The 19492-nt window shown below is 48.5% G+C and overlaps 9 protein-coding genes across 9 annotated transcripts; 6 read left to right on the top strand and 3 right to left on the bottom strand.

Moving 5' to 3' along the window:
* Positions 1 to 15: 15 nt before the first annotated feature.
* On the top strand, positions 16 to 1556 carry BJ212DRAFT_1262573 (uncharacterized protein; the record flags this gene model as incomplete). Its single annotated transcript, XM_041330278.1, has 5 exons — positions 16 to 300; positions 353 to 543; positions 597 to 920; positions 945 to 1000; positions 1051 to 1556. The coding sequence occupies 5 exons, from the start codon at positions 16 to 18 to the stop codon at positions 1554 to 1556; spliced, it is 1362 nt and encodes a 453-aa protein (XP_041197618.1).
* Positions 1557 to 2055: 499 nt separating this feature from the next.
* Positions 2056 to 4541, bottom strand: BJ212DRAFT_691658 (MFS general substrate transporter). Its single transcript, XM_041343826.1, has 16 exons — positions 4409 to 4541; positions 4292 to 4356; positions 4092 to 4229; positions 4005 to 4031; positions 3928 to 3956; positions 3826 to 3874; positions 3678 to 3755; positions 3542 to 3626; positions 3133 to 3485; positions 2977 to 3073; positions 2730 to 2922; positions 2621 to 2678; positions 2543 to 2574; positions 2472 to 2489; positions 2355 to 2422; positions 2056 to 2300 (listed from the first exon to the last, which is right to left on the bottom strand). The coding sequence occupies exons 2-16, from the start codon at positions 4342 to 4344 to the stop codon at positions 2199 to 2201; spliced, it is 1380 nt and encodes a 459-aa protein (XP_041197617.1). The 5' UTR covers positions 4345 to 4356; positions 4409 to 4541; the 3' UTR covers positions 2056 to 2198.
* Positions 4519 to 6009, bottom strand: BJ212DRAFT_1325168 (uncharacterized protein). The gene is made up of 3 exons (XM_041334553.1): positions 4733 to 6009; positions 4611 to 4678; positions 4519 to 4541 (listed from the first exon to the last, which is right to left on the bottom strand). The coding sequence occupies exon 1, from the start codon at positions 5665 to 5667 to the stop codon at positions 4741 to 4743; it is 927 nt and encodes a 308-aa protein (XP_041197616.1). The 5' UTR covers positions 5668 to 6009; the 3' UTR covers positions 4519 to 4541; positions 4611 to 4678; positions 4733 to 4740.
* A 1441-nt stretch (positions 6010 to 7450) lies between these two features.
* Positions 7451 to 9201, top strand: BJ212DRAFT_1532782 (glycosyltransferase family 15 protein; the record flags this gene model as incomplete). Its single annotated transcript, XM_041341782.1, has 12 exons — positions 7451 to 7539; positions 7587 to 7730; positions 7840 to 7870; positions 7932 to 7984; positions 8034 to 8107; positions 8159 to 8179; positions 8233 to 8274; positions 8321 to 8413; positions 8467 to 8596; positions 8620 to 8699; positions 8748 to 8834; positions 8887 to 9201. Coding segments are annotated over 12 exons (906 nt in total), but the record flags the coding sequence as incomplete, so codon positions are not given.
* Positions 9202 to 9236: 35 nt separating this feature from the next.
* BJ212DRAFT_1424492 (Smarcc1 protein) lies at positions 9237 to 11622 on the bottom strand. Its single transcript, XM_041337647.1, has 2 exons — positions 10910 to 11622; positions 9237 to 10854 (listed from the first exon to the last, which is right to left on the bottom strand). The coding sequence occupies exons 1-2, from the start codon at positions 11576 to 11578 to the stop codon at positions 9430 to 9432; spliced, it is 2094 nt and encodes a 697-aa protein (XP_041197614.1). The 5' UTR covers positions 11579 to 11622; the 3' UTR covers positions 9237 to 9429.
* Positions 11623 to 12900: 1278 nt separating this feature from the next.
* Positions 12901 to 13992, top strand: BJ212DRAFT_1261697 (uncharacterized protein; the record flags this gene model as incomplete). The annotated part of the gene is made up of 4 exons (XM_041330197.1): positions 12901 to 13094; positions 13195 to 13280; positions 13337 to 13411; positions 13484 to 13992. The coding sequence occupies 4 exons, from the start codon at positions 12901 to 12903 to the stop codon at positions 13990 to 13992; spliced, it is 864 nt and encodes a 287-aa protein (XP_041197613.1).
* Positions 13993 to 14096: 104 nt separating this feature from the next.
* BJ212DRAFT_690238 (GPI transamidase component PIG-T) lies at positions 14097 to 16149 on the top strand. Its single transcript, XM_041343823.1, has 7 exons — positions 14097 to 14330; positions 14381 to 14564; positions 14618 to 15006; positions 15057 to 15218; positions 15273 to 15338; positions 15391 to 15591; positions 15646 to 16149. The coding sequence occupies exons 1-7, from the start codon at positions 14132 to 14134 to the stop codon at positions 15891 to 15893; spliced, it is 1449 nt and encodes a 482-aa protein (XP_041197612.1). The 5' UTR covers positions 14097 to 14131; the 3' UTR covers positions 15894 to 16149.
* A 234-nt stretch (positions 16150 to 16383) lies between these two features.
* On the top strand, positions 16384 to 16975 carry BJ212DRAFT_690677 (uncharacterized protein). The gene is made up of 3 exons (XM_041343824.1): positions 16384 to 16569; positions 16624 to 16894; positions 16958 to 16975. The coding sequence occupies exons 1-2, from the start codon at positions 16457 to 16459 to the stop codon at positions 16874 to 16876; spliced, it is 366 nt and encodes a 121-aa protein (XP_041197611.1). The 5' UTR covers positions 16384 to 16456; the 3' UTR covers positions 16877 to 16894; positions 16958 to 16975.
* A 318-nt stretch (positions 16976 to 17293) lies between these two features.
* BJ212DRAFT_1444655 (cytochrome P450) lies at positions 17294 to 19362 on the top strand (the record flags this gene model as incomplete). The annotated part of the gene is made up of 13 exons (XM_041337988.1): positions 17294 to 17332; positions 17564 to 17698; positions 17753 to 17839; positions 17925 to 17952; positions 18010 to 18191; positions 18248 to 18427; positions 18518 to 18628; positions 18686 to 18723; positions 18772 to 18809; positions 18853 to 18956; positions 19030 to 19111; positions 19161 to 19185; positions 19233 to 19362. 13 exons carry the CDS (start codon positions 17294 to 17296, stop codon positions 19360 to 19362), a joined length of 1179 nt encoding a protein of 392 aa, XP_041197610.1.
* Positions 19363 to 19492: the final 130 nt, after the last annotated feature.

Below are 19492 nucleotides of genomic sequence, written 5' to 3'. Positions count from 1 at the left end.
GTCACGACATTGACAATGCACCGATATTTAGTTGCGCTGCAGCTGGCTTTCTGCTTATTTCCTCTCGTCTCCAGTTACACTTGGTCCTTCACTACCACACCCCAGCAATGTGCCACCTTATCCCTACAGATATCTGGCTCTGGCTCTCCTCCATACAGCGTTCTAGTCATTCCATATGGTCCAACGCCTCTCCCGAATAACACAGAGGTCCGCACCATCGTGTATCAACAATTTGATGGTAGCTCCACCACTACCAGCTTCCAGCTCAAATACCCGTCCACATCCCAGTTCGTCGCCGTGGTGAGTCTTGTCACTTGCAATATGCCTCGTGTATAAGCTAATTAGTATGTAGGTCAGCGATAGCACTGGTTTTGGATCTGGTGGGACTAGCGTTGCTGCTTCAGTGATGAGCAGTAGTGACAGTAGCTGCTTTAACCCAAATACAACCGTCACGCCAGATTTCCCATTCAACATATACCCCACCAACCAGGTCGTCCAATGCAACGCAAGTAGATTGTGGTGGGACCCTACTCAAGTCGAAGGGTACGCTTTTCTCTCCCTTATACTAGCCTCCTTCAAACAACATGTCCCAACAGCACTCCATCCTTCCAGGGTGTCATTCCTGGTGGACAATCCTTTTCAATTCCCGAAGGCCAGATAACACAGGTATCCAACGAGGGTACTGGGTTTAGCTGGATACCCTCTGTCCGCGAAGGCTCCACACTTATCGTAGTTGCCGGTGACGACCGTGGGCTTGGTACAGGAGGAAGCGGGTTGTATACTGTCTCACAAGGCATATATCCAAACAGCTCATGTTTGACCACCACCTCGCCCTCATCCACTATCGGTTCTCCCGCAGGTGGCACATACCCAACTAACGCCAGCGGTGCAGAAACCACCGGTGGCACTAGCAGCAGCAGGTAGGCAATATTGTTCGCCACCAGGACAGCTATTTTTAACCATCTCCACGACAGCAAAACCAATGTCGGCGCTATAGTTGGTAAGCTCATTTCATATCCGGTCCATCAATATCCGTCTCACGCAGTGTAGGTGGCGTTATCGGCGGCCTTGCTGCACTCATCATCCTTGCGCTCGCAGGGTTTTACTTTATCCGTCGCAGAACCGCCGCCAAGGTCACCAAGGAACGTCCCGTCGACCTCCTTCAAGGTGATCCAGAAGATGATCGTGATCCAACGTCCAATGATCTCGGGAATTACTACCGTCCTGAACCCTTCCTCGCCACTGAACCGACAGAAACGTCTTCTATGTATGGACGTGAGGAGGGTGGAGCCGGCACAGTCACGTCAGGTTCACGTTACGGCACCTCGGATCGTAGACAGTCTGCACTGGGGAGTTTTAGCGATATGCGATCTGCGACGCCTGACTATGAAATGGGACTCACTGGTAGTACTACTATCCCAAACAGCTCTCGCAAATCTCCCATGCCAAGACAGCTCCGGCCTGTTAACATTATTCAGCACGACGACGCAGGCGCTGCGGACACCGTTGAGCTTCCCCCTGCATATACTAATATTCGAAAACCAGATACAAATTGAATTATTCGCTTCAAAAATTCGTTTACTCACATTTCTAACGGTCTTCCTCTTCCCTTTCGTTCACACTTGGACTTTTGCATAGGTCGAAAGCCGTCGTTCGTGATTCTGTGCATGTCCCTTGTTTGCATCCTCTTCGTACCTATCTCCCTGTCCAAAATTACATCACCTACATGCATCGTGTCTTATATCAGCTACTGTCGTGACTTCACCCAGCTCCACTCGGACTCTCAGGGATTTCAGTATCGTAGCTTCATCATCCTCACGTACACGGATGTACGTCGCAATATCATACCATGTAGCTCCACATGTGGAATCAAATCTTATATATGTAAGCCAGTGGCTTACTAGAATTCCCATAAGCTACATAAATAAGGTGTGCAATACTGAAATACAGGCTTTCAGTATCATTGCCTTTTGGCATAACAGTTAAGCGAACGACAGTCTTGACTAAGTTACAATATAGGCGGCCCGGGATATCTATAAAGGGTCATCGAAGTGAAACGGCGTCTGTGTAACTCGGTACACTTCGCGACATTATTAGCGACATTTATTCTCATGACATCATAACCCATTGACAATCAGTACTCACGTACAACGTGAATCGGGGTTCTTGACTTTACATACATGCCGGGGTGACACAAATCAGACACCAGCTTCCTTGGAGTAAACATTTGAAGTCTTTTGACGGATCCTCAAGATGACTAGCATGAATACAAACATGATGCAGCCGCCAGTAGCGACGCTCTAGACAACGTGTTAGCCACAAACCAAAAGCGCAGCTTGGCATGGTTCACTCGCCCCAGCAAATATAGCAGCCTTCCACCAGATGTAACGCGACGTCAGGAAAGCCCCACAAATAGGTGGACCTAAGTTGAACGTGAGTGATGGCCGGGAAAAGTAAACTGGCGCACGTGCCCAGGAGTGATCCAAAGCCTGTGAATACGTGTCAAGACTCGGGGTGTCACCAAATCCTGATCCAGACTTACTAGATATTGCAAATGCTATTCCCATCCGCGCGCTTGTGTAATGTCAGAGAAAATCAAAGGCAGATGTCAATTGATTACCCAATATGTGAGATTTCAGGAGTTAGATACGATATCAACGGGCCCATCATTGCCACAACTAGGGTTGAAACTTGGTGAGTAGTCAGAGGAACGTCAAGAACCTACGCACGGCCTCCGGAAAAGAACCCATAGCTTACAGCTATCATAACTACACTGACCACCGAGTGCAAGCCAACCATTGCAAATATTACAGCGGAGGATATTAATGAAGAGCCAACGAATGTATTCGGGATGCCCACGTAGGCAGAGACAATACCCGCAGTAAGTCTTCCGATGAAAGAACCAGAATGAAGGATTGTAAGCTGTCGGGGTGATGAGCAGTTCTCGACTATTTAAGTAGTCTCTGACACACGCACTGAATAAAACGAAAATCTTCGGCTTAGACCATGCAGGGTGGAATCTAACTGGAGATAAAATGTTTCGAAGAAGAATCCGACCTCAAAAGCAGCCAGCCTAAGCAGTGAAAGCAACTTTAACGTTCGTGTCATCGAGTATTGCAAAGCTTTACGCACCCTACACAAGCACAAATGTAAGCACCATCTCTCGATGAGTTTTGCAAAACACGGGTGTAGTTAACGGCCTTTGATTGTGGTGGAAGCCTCGTTCGCATCAGGAGATTTGCGATGAAAAGCAGGCCACCACTCAAGCCTGCGCTGGCACGGACACCATTTGCAAAGCCAAGTCTTCCATTAATAAGATTGTTGAGCATGACGGGGTGCAAGATTGAACCCAGCGACGCCCCCGCAGCGACAATTCCCATCGCAACAGCTCTGCGTCGCTGGAAGTGATGCGATACTACGGCGATAGAGGGAACATTCGTAAGGCCAATTGCAATACCGAAACCGATACCTTGGGAAAGGAATATCTGCATACATAACAATACGGTCAACAAAGCCATGCATAAACAGAAACGAGACTTGCTTGATAATATTCACCCGGTTTTGCCAGAGACAGCATAAAAAGGAAGAAGCATTGAAGGAGACAGCCGATTTTCATCACAGGGTAGCTGAAAATGTATGATCAGGGACGTCTTTATGCGGACTTCTTGCACACATACAATGTGCCCCGGTCAACCATCCGTCCTGACACGAGACCACTTGATAATAACAAGAATCCATTAACACTTCCTATCCAGCTGCACCGCGGTAGAAGTCAGAAACACTAGTAGCCAAAAAATGACCCAGGAAGATCTAGAGCTTACTGACGCGATTGCAGATGGTGTGGAATTGGTCAGGTATGTTTGAGTGTAAAAGTCTGCGTATCGTGATTGTCAGTTTGCCTACGTAAGATAATCCAAATATACTTGCCCTGGAAGACACCGTAAGCGGAGGTATATCTGGAACGTGTTAGTAGTTTGGGCCCACAAATGCTGAGTCGAATTTACCCAAAACCACAGAATTGGATCAAGAAACTTAACGGCCGCGGTTGATGGTGAGTGTGCAGCGATCGATAGGTAGACAGAAACACTTACGCGCCCAGCACTGTGCTCCAAGCGGTAAAACCACCTTCGGGAAAACCTGGCGCATCAGAGGGGTCGATAAGGCTGGGATGTCCAACGCTTGTGACGGGTTGCAAGACACTTTCGGGAACCTGCTTTGCAGTTTCATCACTGGGGAAAGGTGTGGACATGGTCAATGGAGTCCAATTAAGGGATGGATGGGGTATACATACTATCCTATAATGGAGTTTAAATATAAAGTTGAGCAACCAAGGAGGCTTGACATGACAGTGGCGTTCTGTACTTACTACCATCGTCCCTAGACCCTAGACCCTAGGCTTGTGACTCACCAGTCTGACGGACGCCTTTGATAGGGGGAATCGACCTGTCTACGGTAGTAAGTATAAGCCAGGATGCTTCTGAGTTATCCTAAGCCTCGTTCCATGTAGTACATAAACGGGCATGCTAGTTGACTCCGGATGACTTGAAAGAGAATACAATATTCCCATTTTACCCAACTATTGCCGTGTAGATGGGGATCAAATCACATACGATAGGAGGTATACATGGTGCAACGTTGTGACAGCGCAACTCGACTTGAATACCCCTGAGACCACGAGCTGCGAAATATATTGAACTTCATCTACGCTAGGACGATCACAAAATGCTCGTACCGCCTCTATCAACTCGCCATCTGCCTCTCAAGGTTCCGCAGCAGACGCAGCGCATCATCCGTAGCCCTCAACTTGCCACCGACATACTCAAACTTCTGTCGAATCCTCCTCTCTATATCCTGAGCATGTTCCAAATTCCTTGCAAGGACGAACCCTCTAAGCACATTCGTGTAAAGCCCAATGTCCAGAATCGACGGCGCTCGGTCTGCATGATCACCACTCGCGCCTGCCCGAACATGCGATCCACCATCTTCCTCAAGGCGTTCGATGATAGAAACTGCCACAGCCGGATTCCCATGCTCAGCAAACCCTCTTGCCACAATACTCCACTGCACGACCCCAGGACTCAACCCAAAGCTCACCATATCCCTCAAGACAGCTGCAGCCCGCTCCGGTCGGCCACGCTTTGCATGCAGCTTTATAAAAGGCGAAAAATGAGCCGCGTCGACCGTGCGTTTTGGGAGCTGCAGCAACGATGGTGCGAATTTGGAGTCGGGGGGAGAAATAGGTTTCTGGGATGCGCTGGAATCTGCGATGGTGAGGAGATATTTGTACATGCGCTCATGGTCACTTTCCGGCGTTGACCAAACGAGAGCTTCCCAGACGAGGGCGGTGTGGTAGGGCGTCGGCCATAGCTTCTCTGAGATATCGTATTGGCGATTTAGCATGTGCTTTGGAAGCGATGTTCTTTGGGAAAGCCGAGCACGGCGCTTGGATATTAACCTCAATATTTTCAAAACAGTTCTACGAGGGACGCCGATCATGTGGAAATGGTATGCAAAGACCACAAGGACCAGTTGGGGTTCGTTGCGAGAGCGGTGGTAGAGCATCTCTGCCATGACCCATAGGGACTTGGCTTTGTGTGAGTGCTGGAACGCCTTTTTCCGCAAAGCGAGTAAGGCGCGTGTACGTCCGGTGGCATGGTAGGCACTCATGAAGTCAGAAAGGGAGTAAGAAGTGGGAGGGTTCGTTGAGATGATAGCGCGTCGGAGATAACGCAGTTGGGAAGCCAGGGCAAGGGCATCTGTGTGGGAACAAGTGCGCTTATTCCAAACGTCTGGGGTGCTGTAAGGATTGCTGGATATTTGTTCGCGTAATTCCTGAATACTGGCTGTAAATGCTTTGTCTGAGGAGTGCTCTAGGAGGAATCTAAACGTAAAGTCTGTGACTTGACGTTCGCGTGTTGCAGCGACGCGTACAAGCTGAAGGGCGTGCTCCTCTCGGCCAGCCAGCACCTGATTTCTGATGATGAGGCTGTAGATGCTCGCCCATTGTTCGGAGTTACTTCCACGTGGCCGGTTTTCGAGAGACGATCTACCACTGTTTCCAGTTGTAAAATATATCTCTCAGTCGTGGCAGGATTCGCATAGCGGGCAAGGGTGCTCAGCACTTGGGACTGTGCATCACCAGTGATATAACCTTTTGACGCCATGATGAGACCGAACCGCATGATGAGTGAGATGTTAAGGTAGTTCGATCCACGAAAAAGTTGCTGGCGGATATCCTTGAATGAGCTCCATTGTTCTATTGCAGTAGGCACCAACGAAAGCCATGCTGAAAATGCTTCCCCTCGATTTTTGAACCCCTTCGTCTGAAGAACAGCTCTTGCTGCCCGTTCATAGATGGCGTGTGGTTGAATGGGTATCTTGATATCCACCATCTCTTTCCTCAATGATTCCGCAACTGCGTAGTCCCCTGTGCGTATTAGATTTACGAGGGTGCTAGAGGAAGTCCGTGGCGTGTATTCGGATGAACTCTGAGACACGGCCATTGTATACTCCGGAGTCATCTCCTCAAACACCGACATGTTAGGTGCTTGACGTGGAAGAGGCATGTGTTCGACCTCAATGGATGATGGCGACTGCGTCGAAATAGCGAGAGACGCATTGAGTCTGTTACGTGCTTGAGACCAAACTCTTGGTGGAAGAAAATCTAGGCGTAAGCGCACACGGCTAGCATGCAGCCAAGGTGATTGGCCAAGCATCCATGTTGCCATGCAAAGTGCAGCACTAACTCTGGCTTTTCACCTAGTGAAGTACGAAAATCATGAGCTGGTCAAGAGTAAAACCTTCTGTTCCTGAAAAGGAAGGTGTTTGATGTAATCAAGCCTTCCAGAGTGCACTTGCAGTGTTCGCTGATACGGTATGGGTACGTTAACAATGTCAAGGCAAGGTTTCTTACTGTAATACATACTCACGGGCGTGCGTGAATCTGATGTATAACTGTACCACGGTGTCACAGGTTCCTTTGTTCAATTCCCCGAGCCTCACAAATATTAAAAATAGATAAGTGCTCTCTCAAAACCTCATCCGGCCTGTCGACACTTGCCCGCTGTCGCATTAAAATGCAGACTCTCTTCCAAAATATGGTTCTTCCTTTATTAACCGTGGCACATCGCAGATCTATCATTGTTGTATTAATCATTGTGGTATGTCAAAAGCATATTCCGTACCGCACACTACCCTCAGCTTCCCGTATAGTCGTGTGTGTGTTATTTCATGACTATCAGTCCCACAGACGGCTACCTGTCTTCCAAAGCTTTATCCACAGAACAGTCGATGGACGAGACCCTACTCGATTTGGCTCCTCCAGCAGAGAGCAAACCATCACCCACCTTTGGCAATCCCATTTCACACGACCCTTCCACTCCTCACCGAGCCAATGCTACGTTGGTGATGCTGGCGCGTAACAGTTATCTCGACGGCTGTGGTATGGAGTGTAGAACAATTGGAGGCGAAATTCAATCACAAGTTCAACTATCCCTGGGTATTTTTGAGCGACGAACCCTTCTCTTACGAGTTCAAAAGGTATATCATGTCACTATTAGTGCAGTTGGTTCATCATGCATTTTTAGGCGTGTTGAAGTGTTGACTGACGCGGATGTATCATTTGGGCTCATCCCTCGCGAAACCTGGGTGCAGCCGCCCTGGATAGATGAAGAACGAGCTCAGAAGGGACGCAATATGCTAACACAAGAAGGTGTAATTTATGGCGGTAAGTCCATCATTGATCAGATTGTCTTTAATATCTTATTATTGAAATCAGGCAGTGTTTCGTGCGTATTTCCGTACAACCCATTCAGGTCATGCCTCATCCTTGGCCATTAGTTACCGTAATATGTGTCGGTTTAACTCAGGGGTGGGTGCTCCGCGCTGCGGGTTTAGGAGGGATATCTCATTCCGCTGACCTATCTGTGTAGTTCTTTTTCCACCATGAGCTCTTAACGCCATATAAGTGGTATTGGAGAGTAGAGTCAGTTGTTCGGCGTACCAGATGAATTAAGTGCTGACCCATTCTGTAGACCCGACGTGAGATTTTACTGTGATCTTGAATATGACCCATTTGTATTCATGGAAGATAATGACAAAATTTATGGTGAGAAATTTTCTGCAGTGGTCGAATTGCTAAATTTATATCCACGGCCAGGCTTCACTATTTCAATGCCAGGTAAATTGACATTCCTCGCGTATCTTTTACAGCATGAACTGCGCCCTGAACAGAACGGGAACCAACTATAACCTCGCTGTGGTCTGTAGTGAAAGGTAAGCATTAAGCAGCACGCTCTGTAGGGGTGAACCTATTTTCCAGAATTCATCTCGGACCACCCCGAATACGTGTCACCCAACAATTCAATGGATTTTATATCCGATGACGCGGGCGATACTTATAACATGTGTCACTGTAAGAACCGTTCGATATCATGTTAGAAAAGGTCACTGACGTCCGTCACTCAGTTTCGTCAAACTTTGAAATTGCCGATATGGATTTCTGGAGGGGTGAAGCTTACACAAAATTCTTTAATCATCTCGAGAACACAGGAGGATTTTACTATGAGGCAAGCTTAAGATTTCTTTTTTTCTATTCGTGTCATCTGACCGTAGACAGAGATGGGGAGATGCACCTGTTCATAGCATCGCCGCAGCCTTATTTACACGCAAGGACCAACTACATTTCTTTAAAGATATAGGTCAGTTTCGGCCATATCGTTTCGTAGTCATAACTGATCCGTTCAAAGGTTATAAATACGCCGAATTCGCTCACTGCCCCCAGGGTAGACAGTGGCGGGAAGGACACTGCTCATGCAATCCAAACGATAACTTCGGTGCGATGATACATCATGATTGAATCTTGGCGATACTGAAAAAGTGGCCCAGATTTTGCGCAAAAATCGTGCCTGAGGCATTTTATGCGTTTGGACGACTGGATGTTCGGTTGATTGAAGGCATAGCCACGATGAATTATGCGCTAGTTCTGCAGGATAATCTATTTTAAATTGTTTGTCTATTAACTGTCCCATAGGCCGTCAGTTTTTTGTGTTGTTACTTGGTCTCCTTAGTGGCCTCTGCTCTCTCGAGCTCGATGAAATATGCACGCTACGGTGGGGGTACTTTCGCTAGCAGGATGCATTTAGGTAATCCTTACAACGGGAAATGTCTGAGAACTAGAAGGGACGGCTATCTTCGTTCGAGTCCAAGACATGTGTAAGGGAGACTATGTAGAAATGCCCACCTCGCGACCCCTTGCACCGGAGGACTCGAACACGACCGTGACGATCACAATGAACTTCAGCTCAGGCATCAGAGTTGCATCAGAAAATAATTAGTATACACTTAAGAGACAGACGAAAGCTACGTAAAGGGACCACAGAACTGCGTCAAACACGCGAACGAATATAATCAACATACCCTACTATTCCATCACGCTAGCTGAGCGAACTCTCCGTCATTCCGAGGCCCTGCATCCCCTTCCAGCGGAGTGCTGGACGATACCTCAGTCGCAATCGTCCCCTGACCCGTGGTACCTAAATTGGTAGGAGGGATGGATGTCCGACCGTTCTTCGCCAGTTCACTCCTCACACCATCAAGCATACGCTTGAGGTTAACGCGCTCATTCACAAGGGCCATCCGGGCGCTCTCAAGACCTTTCCTTTCTTCTTCCAAGACCTCTTCCAATTCCTCAAATTGAGACGTTTTAAGCTCGAGTTTCGTGAGCGTGAGTTTGATGAGCGACGAGAGAGTCGAGCGAATATGTACGTCTTCAGCGTCTGCTAGGTTCTGGGCAGCTTTTGCAGAGGACTTGAGAGCAAGCTGAGCGGCGCGCACGATGTGCGACTGCGGTAATTTGGATTGCAGCTTCGCAGGTTTTGTGGTGTCGGCGGATACGTCTTCTGCCCCTTCTGTATTTGATAGAGTGTTGGTCTCCGGCTTAGCGTTTGCTCCTGTAGATGCATCGGGAGCATCCTCGTCCATGGCAGTGTCACCTTCCGCACCCTTTTGGTCACTAGACTCTCCTTTCTCGTCAAGTGTGTTCTCCGTGCCTTCCCTTGGGGCGTCGTCTGTCAAAGCGTGCATGGCTGTCTTTGCCGCTTCAGCGGCGACCCCCGAACCAACAACACCGGCAAGAAAGGCGACCACGCTCATCACAGGGTTATCTGCCTGTTCGAAAGGGATCCGCCCAAACCTTAATGGGCCCGTGTCACCTTCCGAGGCGATGTACGGGTCTTCAATTGGCAGAGCCAGGAATTTCCTGATACACTGCTGAGACGTACGCGTCCCCACATGGTCTTCGATTGCGCTCCAGTCATCATCGAACATCTCGATACCTTCCAGTAACAGGAGTATCTCCTGGTCTGTCCAGTCGTCGTCGGTCCCGCCATGGCTTACACCAGGCGGACTAGATGTGAGTTTAACAAAGTCCCCGCTAAACATCGTCGACGGGAAACGCCCGTCGAGATAGCACGGACCACACAGCTCGAAGTCTTTCACTTTCAACGAGTGATACCGCAGTGCGGTGCAGTCTGTCCCACATGTGTCGCACTGGTACGACATGTTTCCTTTCGACGACACACCGTTCGCGAGTGCATTCGCCTCGGTAGAAGTTACCGCACGTGATGCTTTGGATGTCGTCTGGTAGATCGAATTCCGCAGCTCAAGTGACGCCAAACCGGAGCCGCTGTGTTGTTGTATTGGCTTCGGGGCACCGTTCATTGCTGCTGCTGGATGCGTGATAGTAGGTCGAGTCCCGGGGTGCAATGACTGCATGCCCCGAGGCGTGTCGAGGATGACGCGGAAATGACCGGTGAAAGGTGGTGCAAGCGCGGCTGGTCGCGCTTCTGGGTCGATCTTAAGAGTACTGAGTCATTACAAAATGCTCAAATGACATTTCTGCCATTCGCACCTGATAGTTGATCAAACCCCATTGCTCCAGGAATGCATGCACGCGCATTATCGCGCACACGTCGCCTGCCAAGTTTCTCCGGCATGCGGTGACAGTCAAGTACTCTGTCGGCCGGAGACGATACGTATTAATCATAAAGTCGCGGTAATCTTTGTATATAGAGGGCGTTTTTGAGCGGTTTCTTGAGTTGAAAAACTCTGGGAGCGCGCGTCGTTCGACGGGGTGAATCTTGGACATGTCAAACCATGCAGAGTATGACGGAATAATAACATCGTGTGTCTGCGCGGCGAGGTACTTTCTCGCCTGGTCCTCCAGTCGCAAGCGAGTGGCCTCTAGTTGTGCAGGGTCTTCATCATCGTTGTCGTCTCCGGACTCAGCTTCTTCATCAGCTGCTTCCCCCATTGATACGTCTCCGGCGTCTTCATCTCCGTCTCCCTCCTTCAGCACCCTAATCACACCGGAGCCATTCTCTGCTGATGTAGGGTCGCCAGTGTCAGGTGGAAGGTTGCCTATATCTCCGGCTTGAATTGGGTCAAGTTCGCTGCGCTTTCCCGGAGCGGACTCAGGCTCCACAGGCGAAGCACCTTGACTTTTCTGAGGAACTGTAAGCTTGATTCGTTTTGCATCTGATGTCGACGACGGCGAGCCCGTGCGTTTTGGTGAGTCCATCGCGGTCAAGTAGCCGTTCAAATGTGTGGTTAGAAAGAAACCAGTGTGCCAAATAGTTGCAAATAACCATGGTGGCTTGAAAAATTGAACTGCATTTAGTAGTAGTCTTGAAGCTAGTAATTGCTCAGGCTTCAGGAAGAGCATCGTTCCCGAGTTTACCAAGTCAAACCGTATATTCTACTAACAGTTATCTAGTAGATTTTACTGTCGCACCGCGAGCCAGGCGCTTTTATGTGGTGTTTTCAACATCTTGGGAGCTTACCGCCACCGATGATCCTCAAGACAAGCAACATAATGGGCCCATAGTCGCATCACGCCGCGTAGCATCCTATTGCACTATTGAAGCTGAACCTGCACTCTTGGAAATATTGCCGCGGTATTGATGGGGAAAACGCAAATGTCATCTTTCTGTATGCCGCATGAAAGACATAATTACGTGGCTTGCGCATTATACTGATCGTCCATCAGGATTGTCTTTATTACTATCATCGAAAAGCGGCGGGCCACCCGCCTCGCCGCGTTAGGCACACTTTCTGTAATGCTACCGTATTTCGAGCCACGTTTGCGGCGGAAAGAACAGGGGCGTCATCAGGGTTATGACTGCTGAGCGACAAGAACAACGATATTACTCCTCGACTCTCTTCGCCTCATTGCATTACAGTATGCCTCGGTGCTCGGAGATTGAAGTTACTTTCTTCCAAGGAACCAATTATAAAAGGCTTTGTATCATGTGCCGCAAGGCTGGTTATCACCCGATAGATGGTAAAAGATGCCGCAGGTTCTCGATTTTGTGCAGGTTGCCTTCCTATACGCTGATATTCGCTCTCCTAGCTGGAGGTACGCAGGAGCTGAATCCAAGTGTTTCGCTGTGCTCACTGGGCCATCTTCACTCGTATTGCCTCTAGCGACCGTTTGTCTTTTCCTCTATACAGCACCATGACTGCGCAGAGCAAGAAGATGCTTGGGGCCGCTCATGATTTGACAACCAAAATGAAAGCTGCACCTAATCTAACAATGCAATGCAATTTTAGCCACTGAATGATCGTGAATACGTCTCCCTGTCGACTATTCTGAGTCATGACATTCATTCTTACGATAGCTGAATATCCTGACCGGCTCGTGCCCGACTCTAATTCCGTTTAAGATCTGCGACGGGTTGATGCAGTGCGGTGATCTTTAATAGTTCTGCGGCATTCTTCACCCAGTCATTTGTCTTCCAACGACGGCACCGTCAGAAGGTTCCAACGATTTAGCTGACGTGGCCCGATACTCAACTATATTTAAGTGAACGGTGTTACCCACCGCCGCATTGGGGTATTAGTATGACTTTCATCAGTAACATTTCATTGGATCCCAGCCTCTACGGGTTGGACCCCGCTGCACTTGAGTTCTTCCAGCAGCAAACAGGCATCACCGAAGAAGATGACCTGAAGCACCACATCCTTGCTGTTCAAGCAAAGGCTTTCGCGGTGAGTGATGAATTCTATCGACATATGTTGAATTTTATGCGACTTGTGTAGGTGGCGCCGTATCCCTGTATTTACAGCTTCGGATTCACAAGGCATGTCGTACTCGCGGGATTTATACTCTACGATTGACATATATTCCAGACTCAGAATTTCGAGACACCCGAAGTACCAAAGGGTGCTTCAGCTAGGTCGTGATTGCGGAAGCCCACTGCTCTTGGACCTTGGATGTTGCTGTAAGTACATTCAATTTATTCTGGTAGATTATGGTCATTGACTCGCCTCGTCATAGTTGGTAATGATGCACGCAAGGCAGTCGCAGATGGCTGGCCAATCGCTGGCATGATCTCTACCGATCTCAGGCAAGGTGCGCCCCGCGATAGTCACCTCCCTGCGCAAATAAGGCGAAATGCATATTTAGACTGAGACTTTATAACAGAACTTTGGGACCTCGGGCATGTACTTTTCCGGTCTACGCCGACATCTTTCCCCTTGCATTTCATTGCGGGTGACTGTCTTGATCCAGCTTTCTTATCATCCGAGTCTGGGCCTACGTCACGGTCACCGCCTGACTTGTCCTCGCTCGCCTCACTGAATGACTTGTATGGCAAACTCACTGCCATTCATGCATCATCCATATTTCACTTATTTTCTGCAGAGCAACAGGCATCGCTCGTCCGTGCTGTAGCTGCTTTACTGTCTCCTGTGCCAGGGAGCATTGTATTTGGATCTCATGTCGGACTTCCGAAGCAGGGTACCATACGGGAGGAAACACTTGGTATGACAGTGGAGATGTATTGCTACGATCCTGAGAGCTGGAATAAGCTTTGGGAAGATGCAGGTCCCTTCAAGACGGAGGCCGTCCTGAAAGAGGTGATAGCTCCAAACGGTGAGATCGGATGGAGGATGGTCTGGAGTGTGACGGTGGACACGAAATCCACTGTATGAATCCGGAATTCACTGTGCGAGTCCGAAAGATGTTTAGAATAAACTTTTGTGCAGTTCGTCAAATGAATATGGATCACGTGACATTTCATTGGTCCAGCGCGGTTTGAAGCTCCTGCTTGAAGCTTGAAGTTGTAGACCAATGCGTCGTACTCCAGTCTGGATTTTCTTAGCTTGCCTGTGTACTCCATCCTTTGCTCTATATCCGGGGGAAATTTATAGGGAAGATCTCCGCATACAACCACTCAGAGATGGGCGGGTATCGACGACGTTCTCTTTTGTGACTGTTCTAGAGGGTGCAGTTCCACGAAATCCGATGGCCTTGGGACAAGTAGATGAATGTGAGTCTACCGTCGCCATTTGTCACTCCTGAATTACACGAGCTGCGCAGCCCAGCACTACGCCCTGTTTCCACTGACTCTTGGTCAAATCCTACGCGAGCACGCGATCACCGAGTTGCACCTGACTCTCAACGCTGGAAGATGGAATTATGACAACTGGGGGCATCCTCATGAAGCTGGGGTTGGTACTGGAGCTGAACTATGGGCTTGGATGGGCGCTAGTGAGATAACGACGTGTGTAAGCTCAACGAATAGCTGCAATCATGTTCGCTCATTCAATCTGTCAGAGTGGATGAACGATGGTCTGGTCTTCGAAACGCACTTTCAGGACTCTTTTGCGCTTCTCTTGGGTCGCTAGATTCCAGACGAACATTGTCACCGACGGTCGCCTTCCCTTTATCCGGGTCTACTCCTACTTTTGCCCCACACGAACTTCGGCACGCCTCACTTCCTTCAGAGAACGTTTGCACGGAGAATCTAACGCCCTTCTTAAAGCTACTTCCGTGCAAGAGCCATGCAGGGCTTGCTTCACTTCTCAATCCTCAGAAGGTGTTTGATGCGGACTGGCATGGCATGGGGATTCACGTGATATGGAAGGAAGACACCGGCGTGGAATTAAAACTGACCTTACAAGCGGTATTCAATCCAGTCCGAACCAGCACAGGGAAGAGACGAGGCGAGCTAACAACCGATTTATGATATAACCCTTACTGACAATGTTGACAGACTGGAACCTTCAGTTACTGTTTGATCGCTCCATTGAACGATCATGCCCAGTTGCAAGCTCCAGTTCTATCACTGTTATTCTACCGGAAGAGAAGGACTACCAAATCATCCCTGAATATCCCGCCCATGTCGATGGTTTAGCCATTTATGACTTGTCCTCCTGTGCGTCGTACAGGAATTTCCCTGCAATAAATTTGAACCAATAATGTGTCAAAGCATCTAATTTCACGATTCCGTCCAACATTGCTATGTCCTGGCCGAGCGAGCATAGCTTCCAGTATCGTAAGTCCATCTCTGTCCGTACAACCAGTTCACTTATGATTCATCAATGCAGCACTGCCACCATTAACACCGGTCACTCCGATCAGCGTGAAACGAACAATTCATGGTACAACGCAAACACGAGGCATTCTATCTGTTTCTGTGACCAACAATTCTCCTCAGGAGATATCAGCTGGTTATCTGGAGATGGTGCCTGCACTCCTCACACTGTGGATGCACACTCTGAAAGTCGAAATAAACTCACAGATACGGAGTATGACTTACGGCTATAAGAAGATTGCCTTTACTGATCATCTTGTGTATTTAGGCGACTTACTTTCAGGACTAAAATATCACCCACCCTCACCACAATCTAATGACCGCCTCTCTCCCCTCGATGTTGCAAGCTGTCCTCACAATTCCACCAAAGACCACGCTCGAAATTTCCATCGAGGTCAACAAAGCTTTTCTGAAATACACCGAACATCCACCCGATGCGATGAGAGGCTGGGATCTACCAGGGGCCGTGTTTTTCCCGCTCCCTCGATTGTCTCACGATACCCCTCCGAGTTATGATTGGGAGAGAATTTATACCCCGACACTCCTTGTCGACCTCCCTACCCCAGATTTCAGCATGCCCTATAACGTCATCATCCTCAGCTGTACGCTCATGACACTGATTTTCGGAAGCATCTTTAATTTGCTGACACGCAAGTGGGTCGTTGTGGAGGTTCAAGAGTAGTTGGGGTGACCGATGTAATCCCATTGTACTAATTAGTGCTCATACAACCTACTGTCCTTTCCTGGGTCACTCGATGTCTCGATCCTCGCACACACCTTCTCGACGGAATTGATCCATGTACGTGTTCCGGCGGCATCTGCCCAAGTGCCTGCAGTTCTCGACTGGTCATAATACGTCCCACCACTAGGGTCTATTCGAACTTCCGCAGTGATCCTTATCATCCGTCGGAAGGGAGTATGGTCTGAGCCGCGCGGCGGTCTGCCGATGGTAATGAAGATAGTCCATTCCGAAAATCACCGGGTTTGAAATTGACTGAGCATCCTGCGTATATGATAAAGCTGCAAGTGAGCAGAGTAGCGCGGCTCACGACGTCTTCATTTCCAACACTTCTGCAAGCATGATTGTTACAGGTTTGTCGTTGGAGACCCTTTCAATCTTAGTGGTTTCGGTGGCTGCACTGCGCGCATTGCAGCTCTTCTTGGATTTCCGTCGACTATTGGCAAGCATTCAGTGAGTTAACCAGCTTTATCGAATCACTTACATAGAACTAATTATCCTGCATAGTCATCTTCCAGGATACAGAACAATTATGAGTTCGTCAAATGTGCTCGGACGCCTGTTGCCCTCGACCCCCTTTTTTTTTGTTTCCAATTTCTGTCCTTTTCAGAGTAGTACTCTATGTAGGACATTACGATCTAAACTAGAGACCCCCAGTGTCTCGAGTGCATCTCAGGCTAGCGAATGCCCTGATGTGGAGCGCACTCTCATCAGTCCGCCGTTCCCGCCGGCCGTTTTAGACGCTCTGCCCTTTGGATGAGATGACTATGTGCGCGCTGTCGGTGTATGGTACTGCTGTGGTGTACATATGTTCTAACGCGTACTCGGCTGCCGAGGGCAGCTGGTACAGGAATCGGGAGGGATGCAAACAATGTAGGTGATAATTAACCGGTGTTCTGGTCAATTGGTGACTATGTCGTTTGGCTGAATTCCGCTTCTTTGGCGTGTGGCTTCGTGTAGTCCTCGGCCCTCTTGTTGATCTTAGGTCATGATCATTCTTGGCTGTTCAAGCATGGTCGTACGTCGAACATTTTTCATGTTGGTTCATTTACCTTGGTTAACGTAAATTTCGGAAGCCTTTGCGGAGAGTGGCCTTGACATAATTTCCGCTGTAAGTTGCTTACAACACTGGTGTATCAGAGGCCAATGGTTTCAGGTGGCATGCTGGCCGAAAGTAATGGGATCGATGTTGATAGCAGACGTCAATATGATTAAGGTATGTCTACTTCGGTCTTGAAAGCCTGACATATTTGATTAATCGCATGAAAGGACATTGTTTGATCTCGTGGGGAACGCTTCCCGAAACCTCTTGGCCAATACACGGTGGAGCAGGGCCAGCGGCCTAAGCCTAGAGCAAGGCAGACAAGGTGCGATGATGATGGATGCTAGCTACAAACATAGCAAAACCTAGTCTAGGCGCTGACTAAGCTATGGAAAGGGCCGATAGGCCCTTCGGTGCGTAGCTCCTGCCCTTGGGACCCCTGGTCCAACGGTATTAACATTCTTCGGCGACAATATTATTGCTTCTGAAGGCAACGAATGGAAGCGTTACCGCAAGATCGTCGCACCTGGGTTTTCAGAAGTTAGTAACTGATGTCCATGTGTACAATAGAGCTTCCTAACTTATGACTTAAAGAGGAACAATAGATTGGTCTGGGATGCCACGACACAGATCATGCTCGACCTTTTTGATACAATGTGGGCTGGACAAGAAGAAGTAGTTGTCAAATTACTCCGTGGATTTGACTTTTCCAGTGAGAGCTCTTGTGGCCACCTTCATGCTTCTTTGATTCCATTCGGATAACTAGATTGCCCTGTTCGTGATCGGGGCTGCAGGTGAGCATGATCAGGTATTATCAACAAGTAGCTGTTAACATAGTGAACTCGTTATAGGCTTTGGTCGTCCTATATCCTGGAAAGAGGACGCTGTGACCCCACTCGGACACCAGCTGACTTTCAAAGATGCTCTCCGCACAGTGACACAGGACCTCACCCTTACATTATTAGTACCGAGATGGGCCATGGGGCTCACTACACATTTCAGGCGTGCAAGGCTTGCCTTCGATGAATTGGATGTCTGTACCATAATTGTGACTGAACACTTGACATTTTTAATGACCCCCTTTTGTAGCGATACCTTACAGAGACGATTCATAAACGGCAGGGATCCAAGGACGAAGAAGATAATAACGACCTATTATCTAGTTTGTCATCAGCAAATGTAGATTTGTCGAAGGGTGAAGTAAAGCTAACCGACAGCGAATTAATCGGTAAGCTACAGTTTCGGGCTCCAGCAGAACATGGCTACATCGTCCGACTGGCGATATCTTCATAATTTTGGTCGCGGGACACGAGGTACTACATCCCTTCGACACTTTTGCCTCACGCTGACAACTCACAGACGACGGCCCATGCACTTTCTTTTGCGTTCGTACTATTGGCTTTACATCCCGATAAGCAAGAAGAAATGTATCAACACATCAAGCACGTACTGTCTGATGGAAGAATTCCTGTATGGACCCCTGAATTACAGACAGCTATACAGCCAGGCTTACGATGTTTTTGACAGACTTATGATGATATGCTGTCATTGACCTACTCTTCTGCGTCACTTTGCCTCTAAATCGACAGCGTTATGAGTTGACATCGTGGCAGCGTGTTCAACGAGGCACTGAGGATGTTCCCCCCTGTATGTTGGTGGGAGCGAATATCCCTGAGCGATTTTGTTAACTTCAGGTGCAGTTTTGCCTTGTGCCAAAGACACGACCTTCACCCTCACGGATGTGAATGGGACGCTGAAAACAGTCGCTGTGCCTAAAGGATTGGATCTTACACTGGACGTACCTGGGCTTCACCACAACTTGCCAGATGCAAAGATACGCAATAACAACCCGGCGCATGGTTGCAGCTAAGTACTGGGAAGATCCGTTCACGTTTAAACGTGAACGATTCTTGAGTGACTGGAACAGAAATGCATTCCTCGCTTTCAGTGGTGGTAAGTGTCTCAATATCTTGCTCAGAACGAACTTGTAAACGCCCATAAGGTTATAGAGGGTGTGTAGGAAGAAAGTGAGCATATTGTCATTGTTCTTGGTCGTTGATTTGAATTTGCTTAGGTTCGCGGAAACCGATGGTGCAGCCGTTCTCACCATTCTAATTTCGCAATATATCACTTCGGTTAAGGACGAGCCACAATTTGCTGGCGAAACGTATGAACAGCGCAAGGAGAGAGTACTTGACGCATGAAGAATGCTCACTCTGGCGCACGTTGAACATCAGCTCCTGTAAGATGAAGTGTTGATGGCTGTTTAGACCAACCCGTCTTCCCCTGGTGTTCAGACGGAGGACTTAAAGAGAAGGCTTGAGTAGTATACAC

Source organism: Suillus subaureus (genome assembly GCF_016647635.1).
Source record: "Suillus subaureus strain MN1 chromosome Unknown BJ212scaffold_4, whole genome shotgun sequence".
Taxonomy (NCBI): domain Eukaryota; kingdom Fungi; phylum Basidiomycota; class Agaricomycetes; order Boletales; family Suillaceae; genus Suillus; species Suillus subaureus.
Note: the sequence above shows the minus strand (reverse complement) of the source record. Positions and strands in the feature narration are given on the sequence as shown.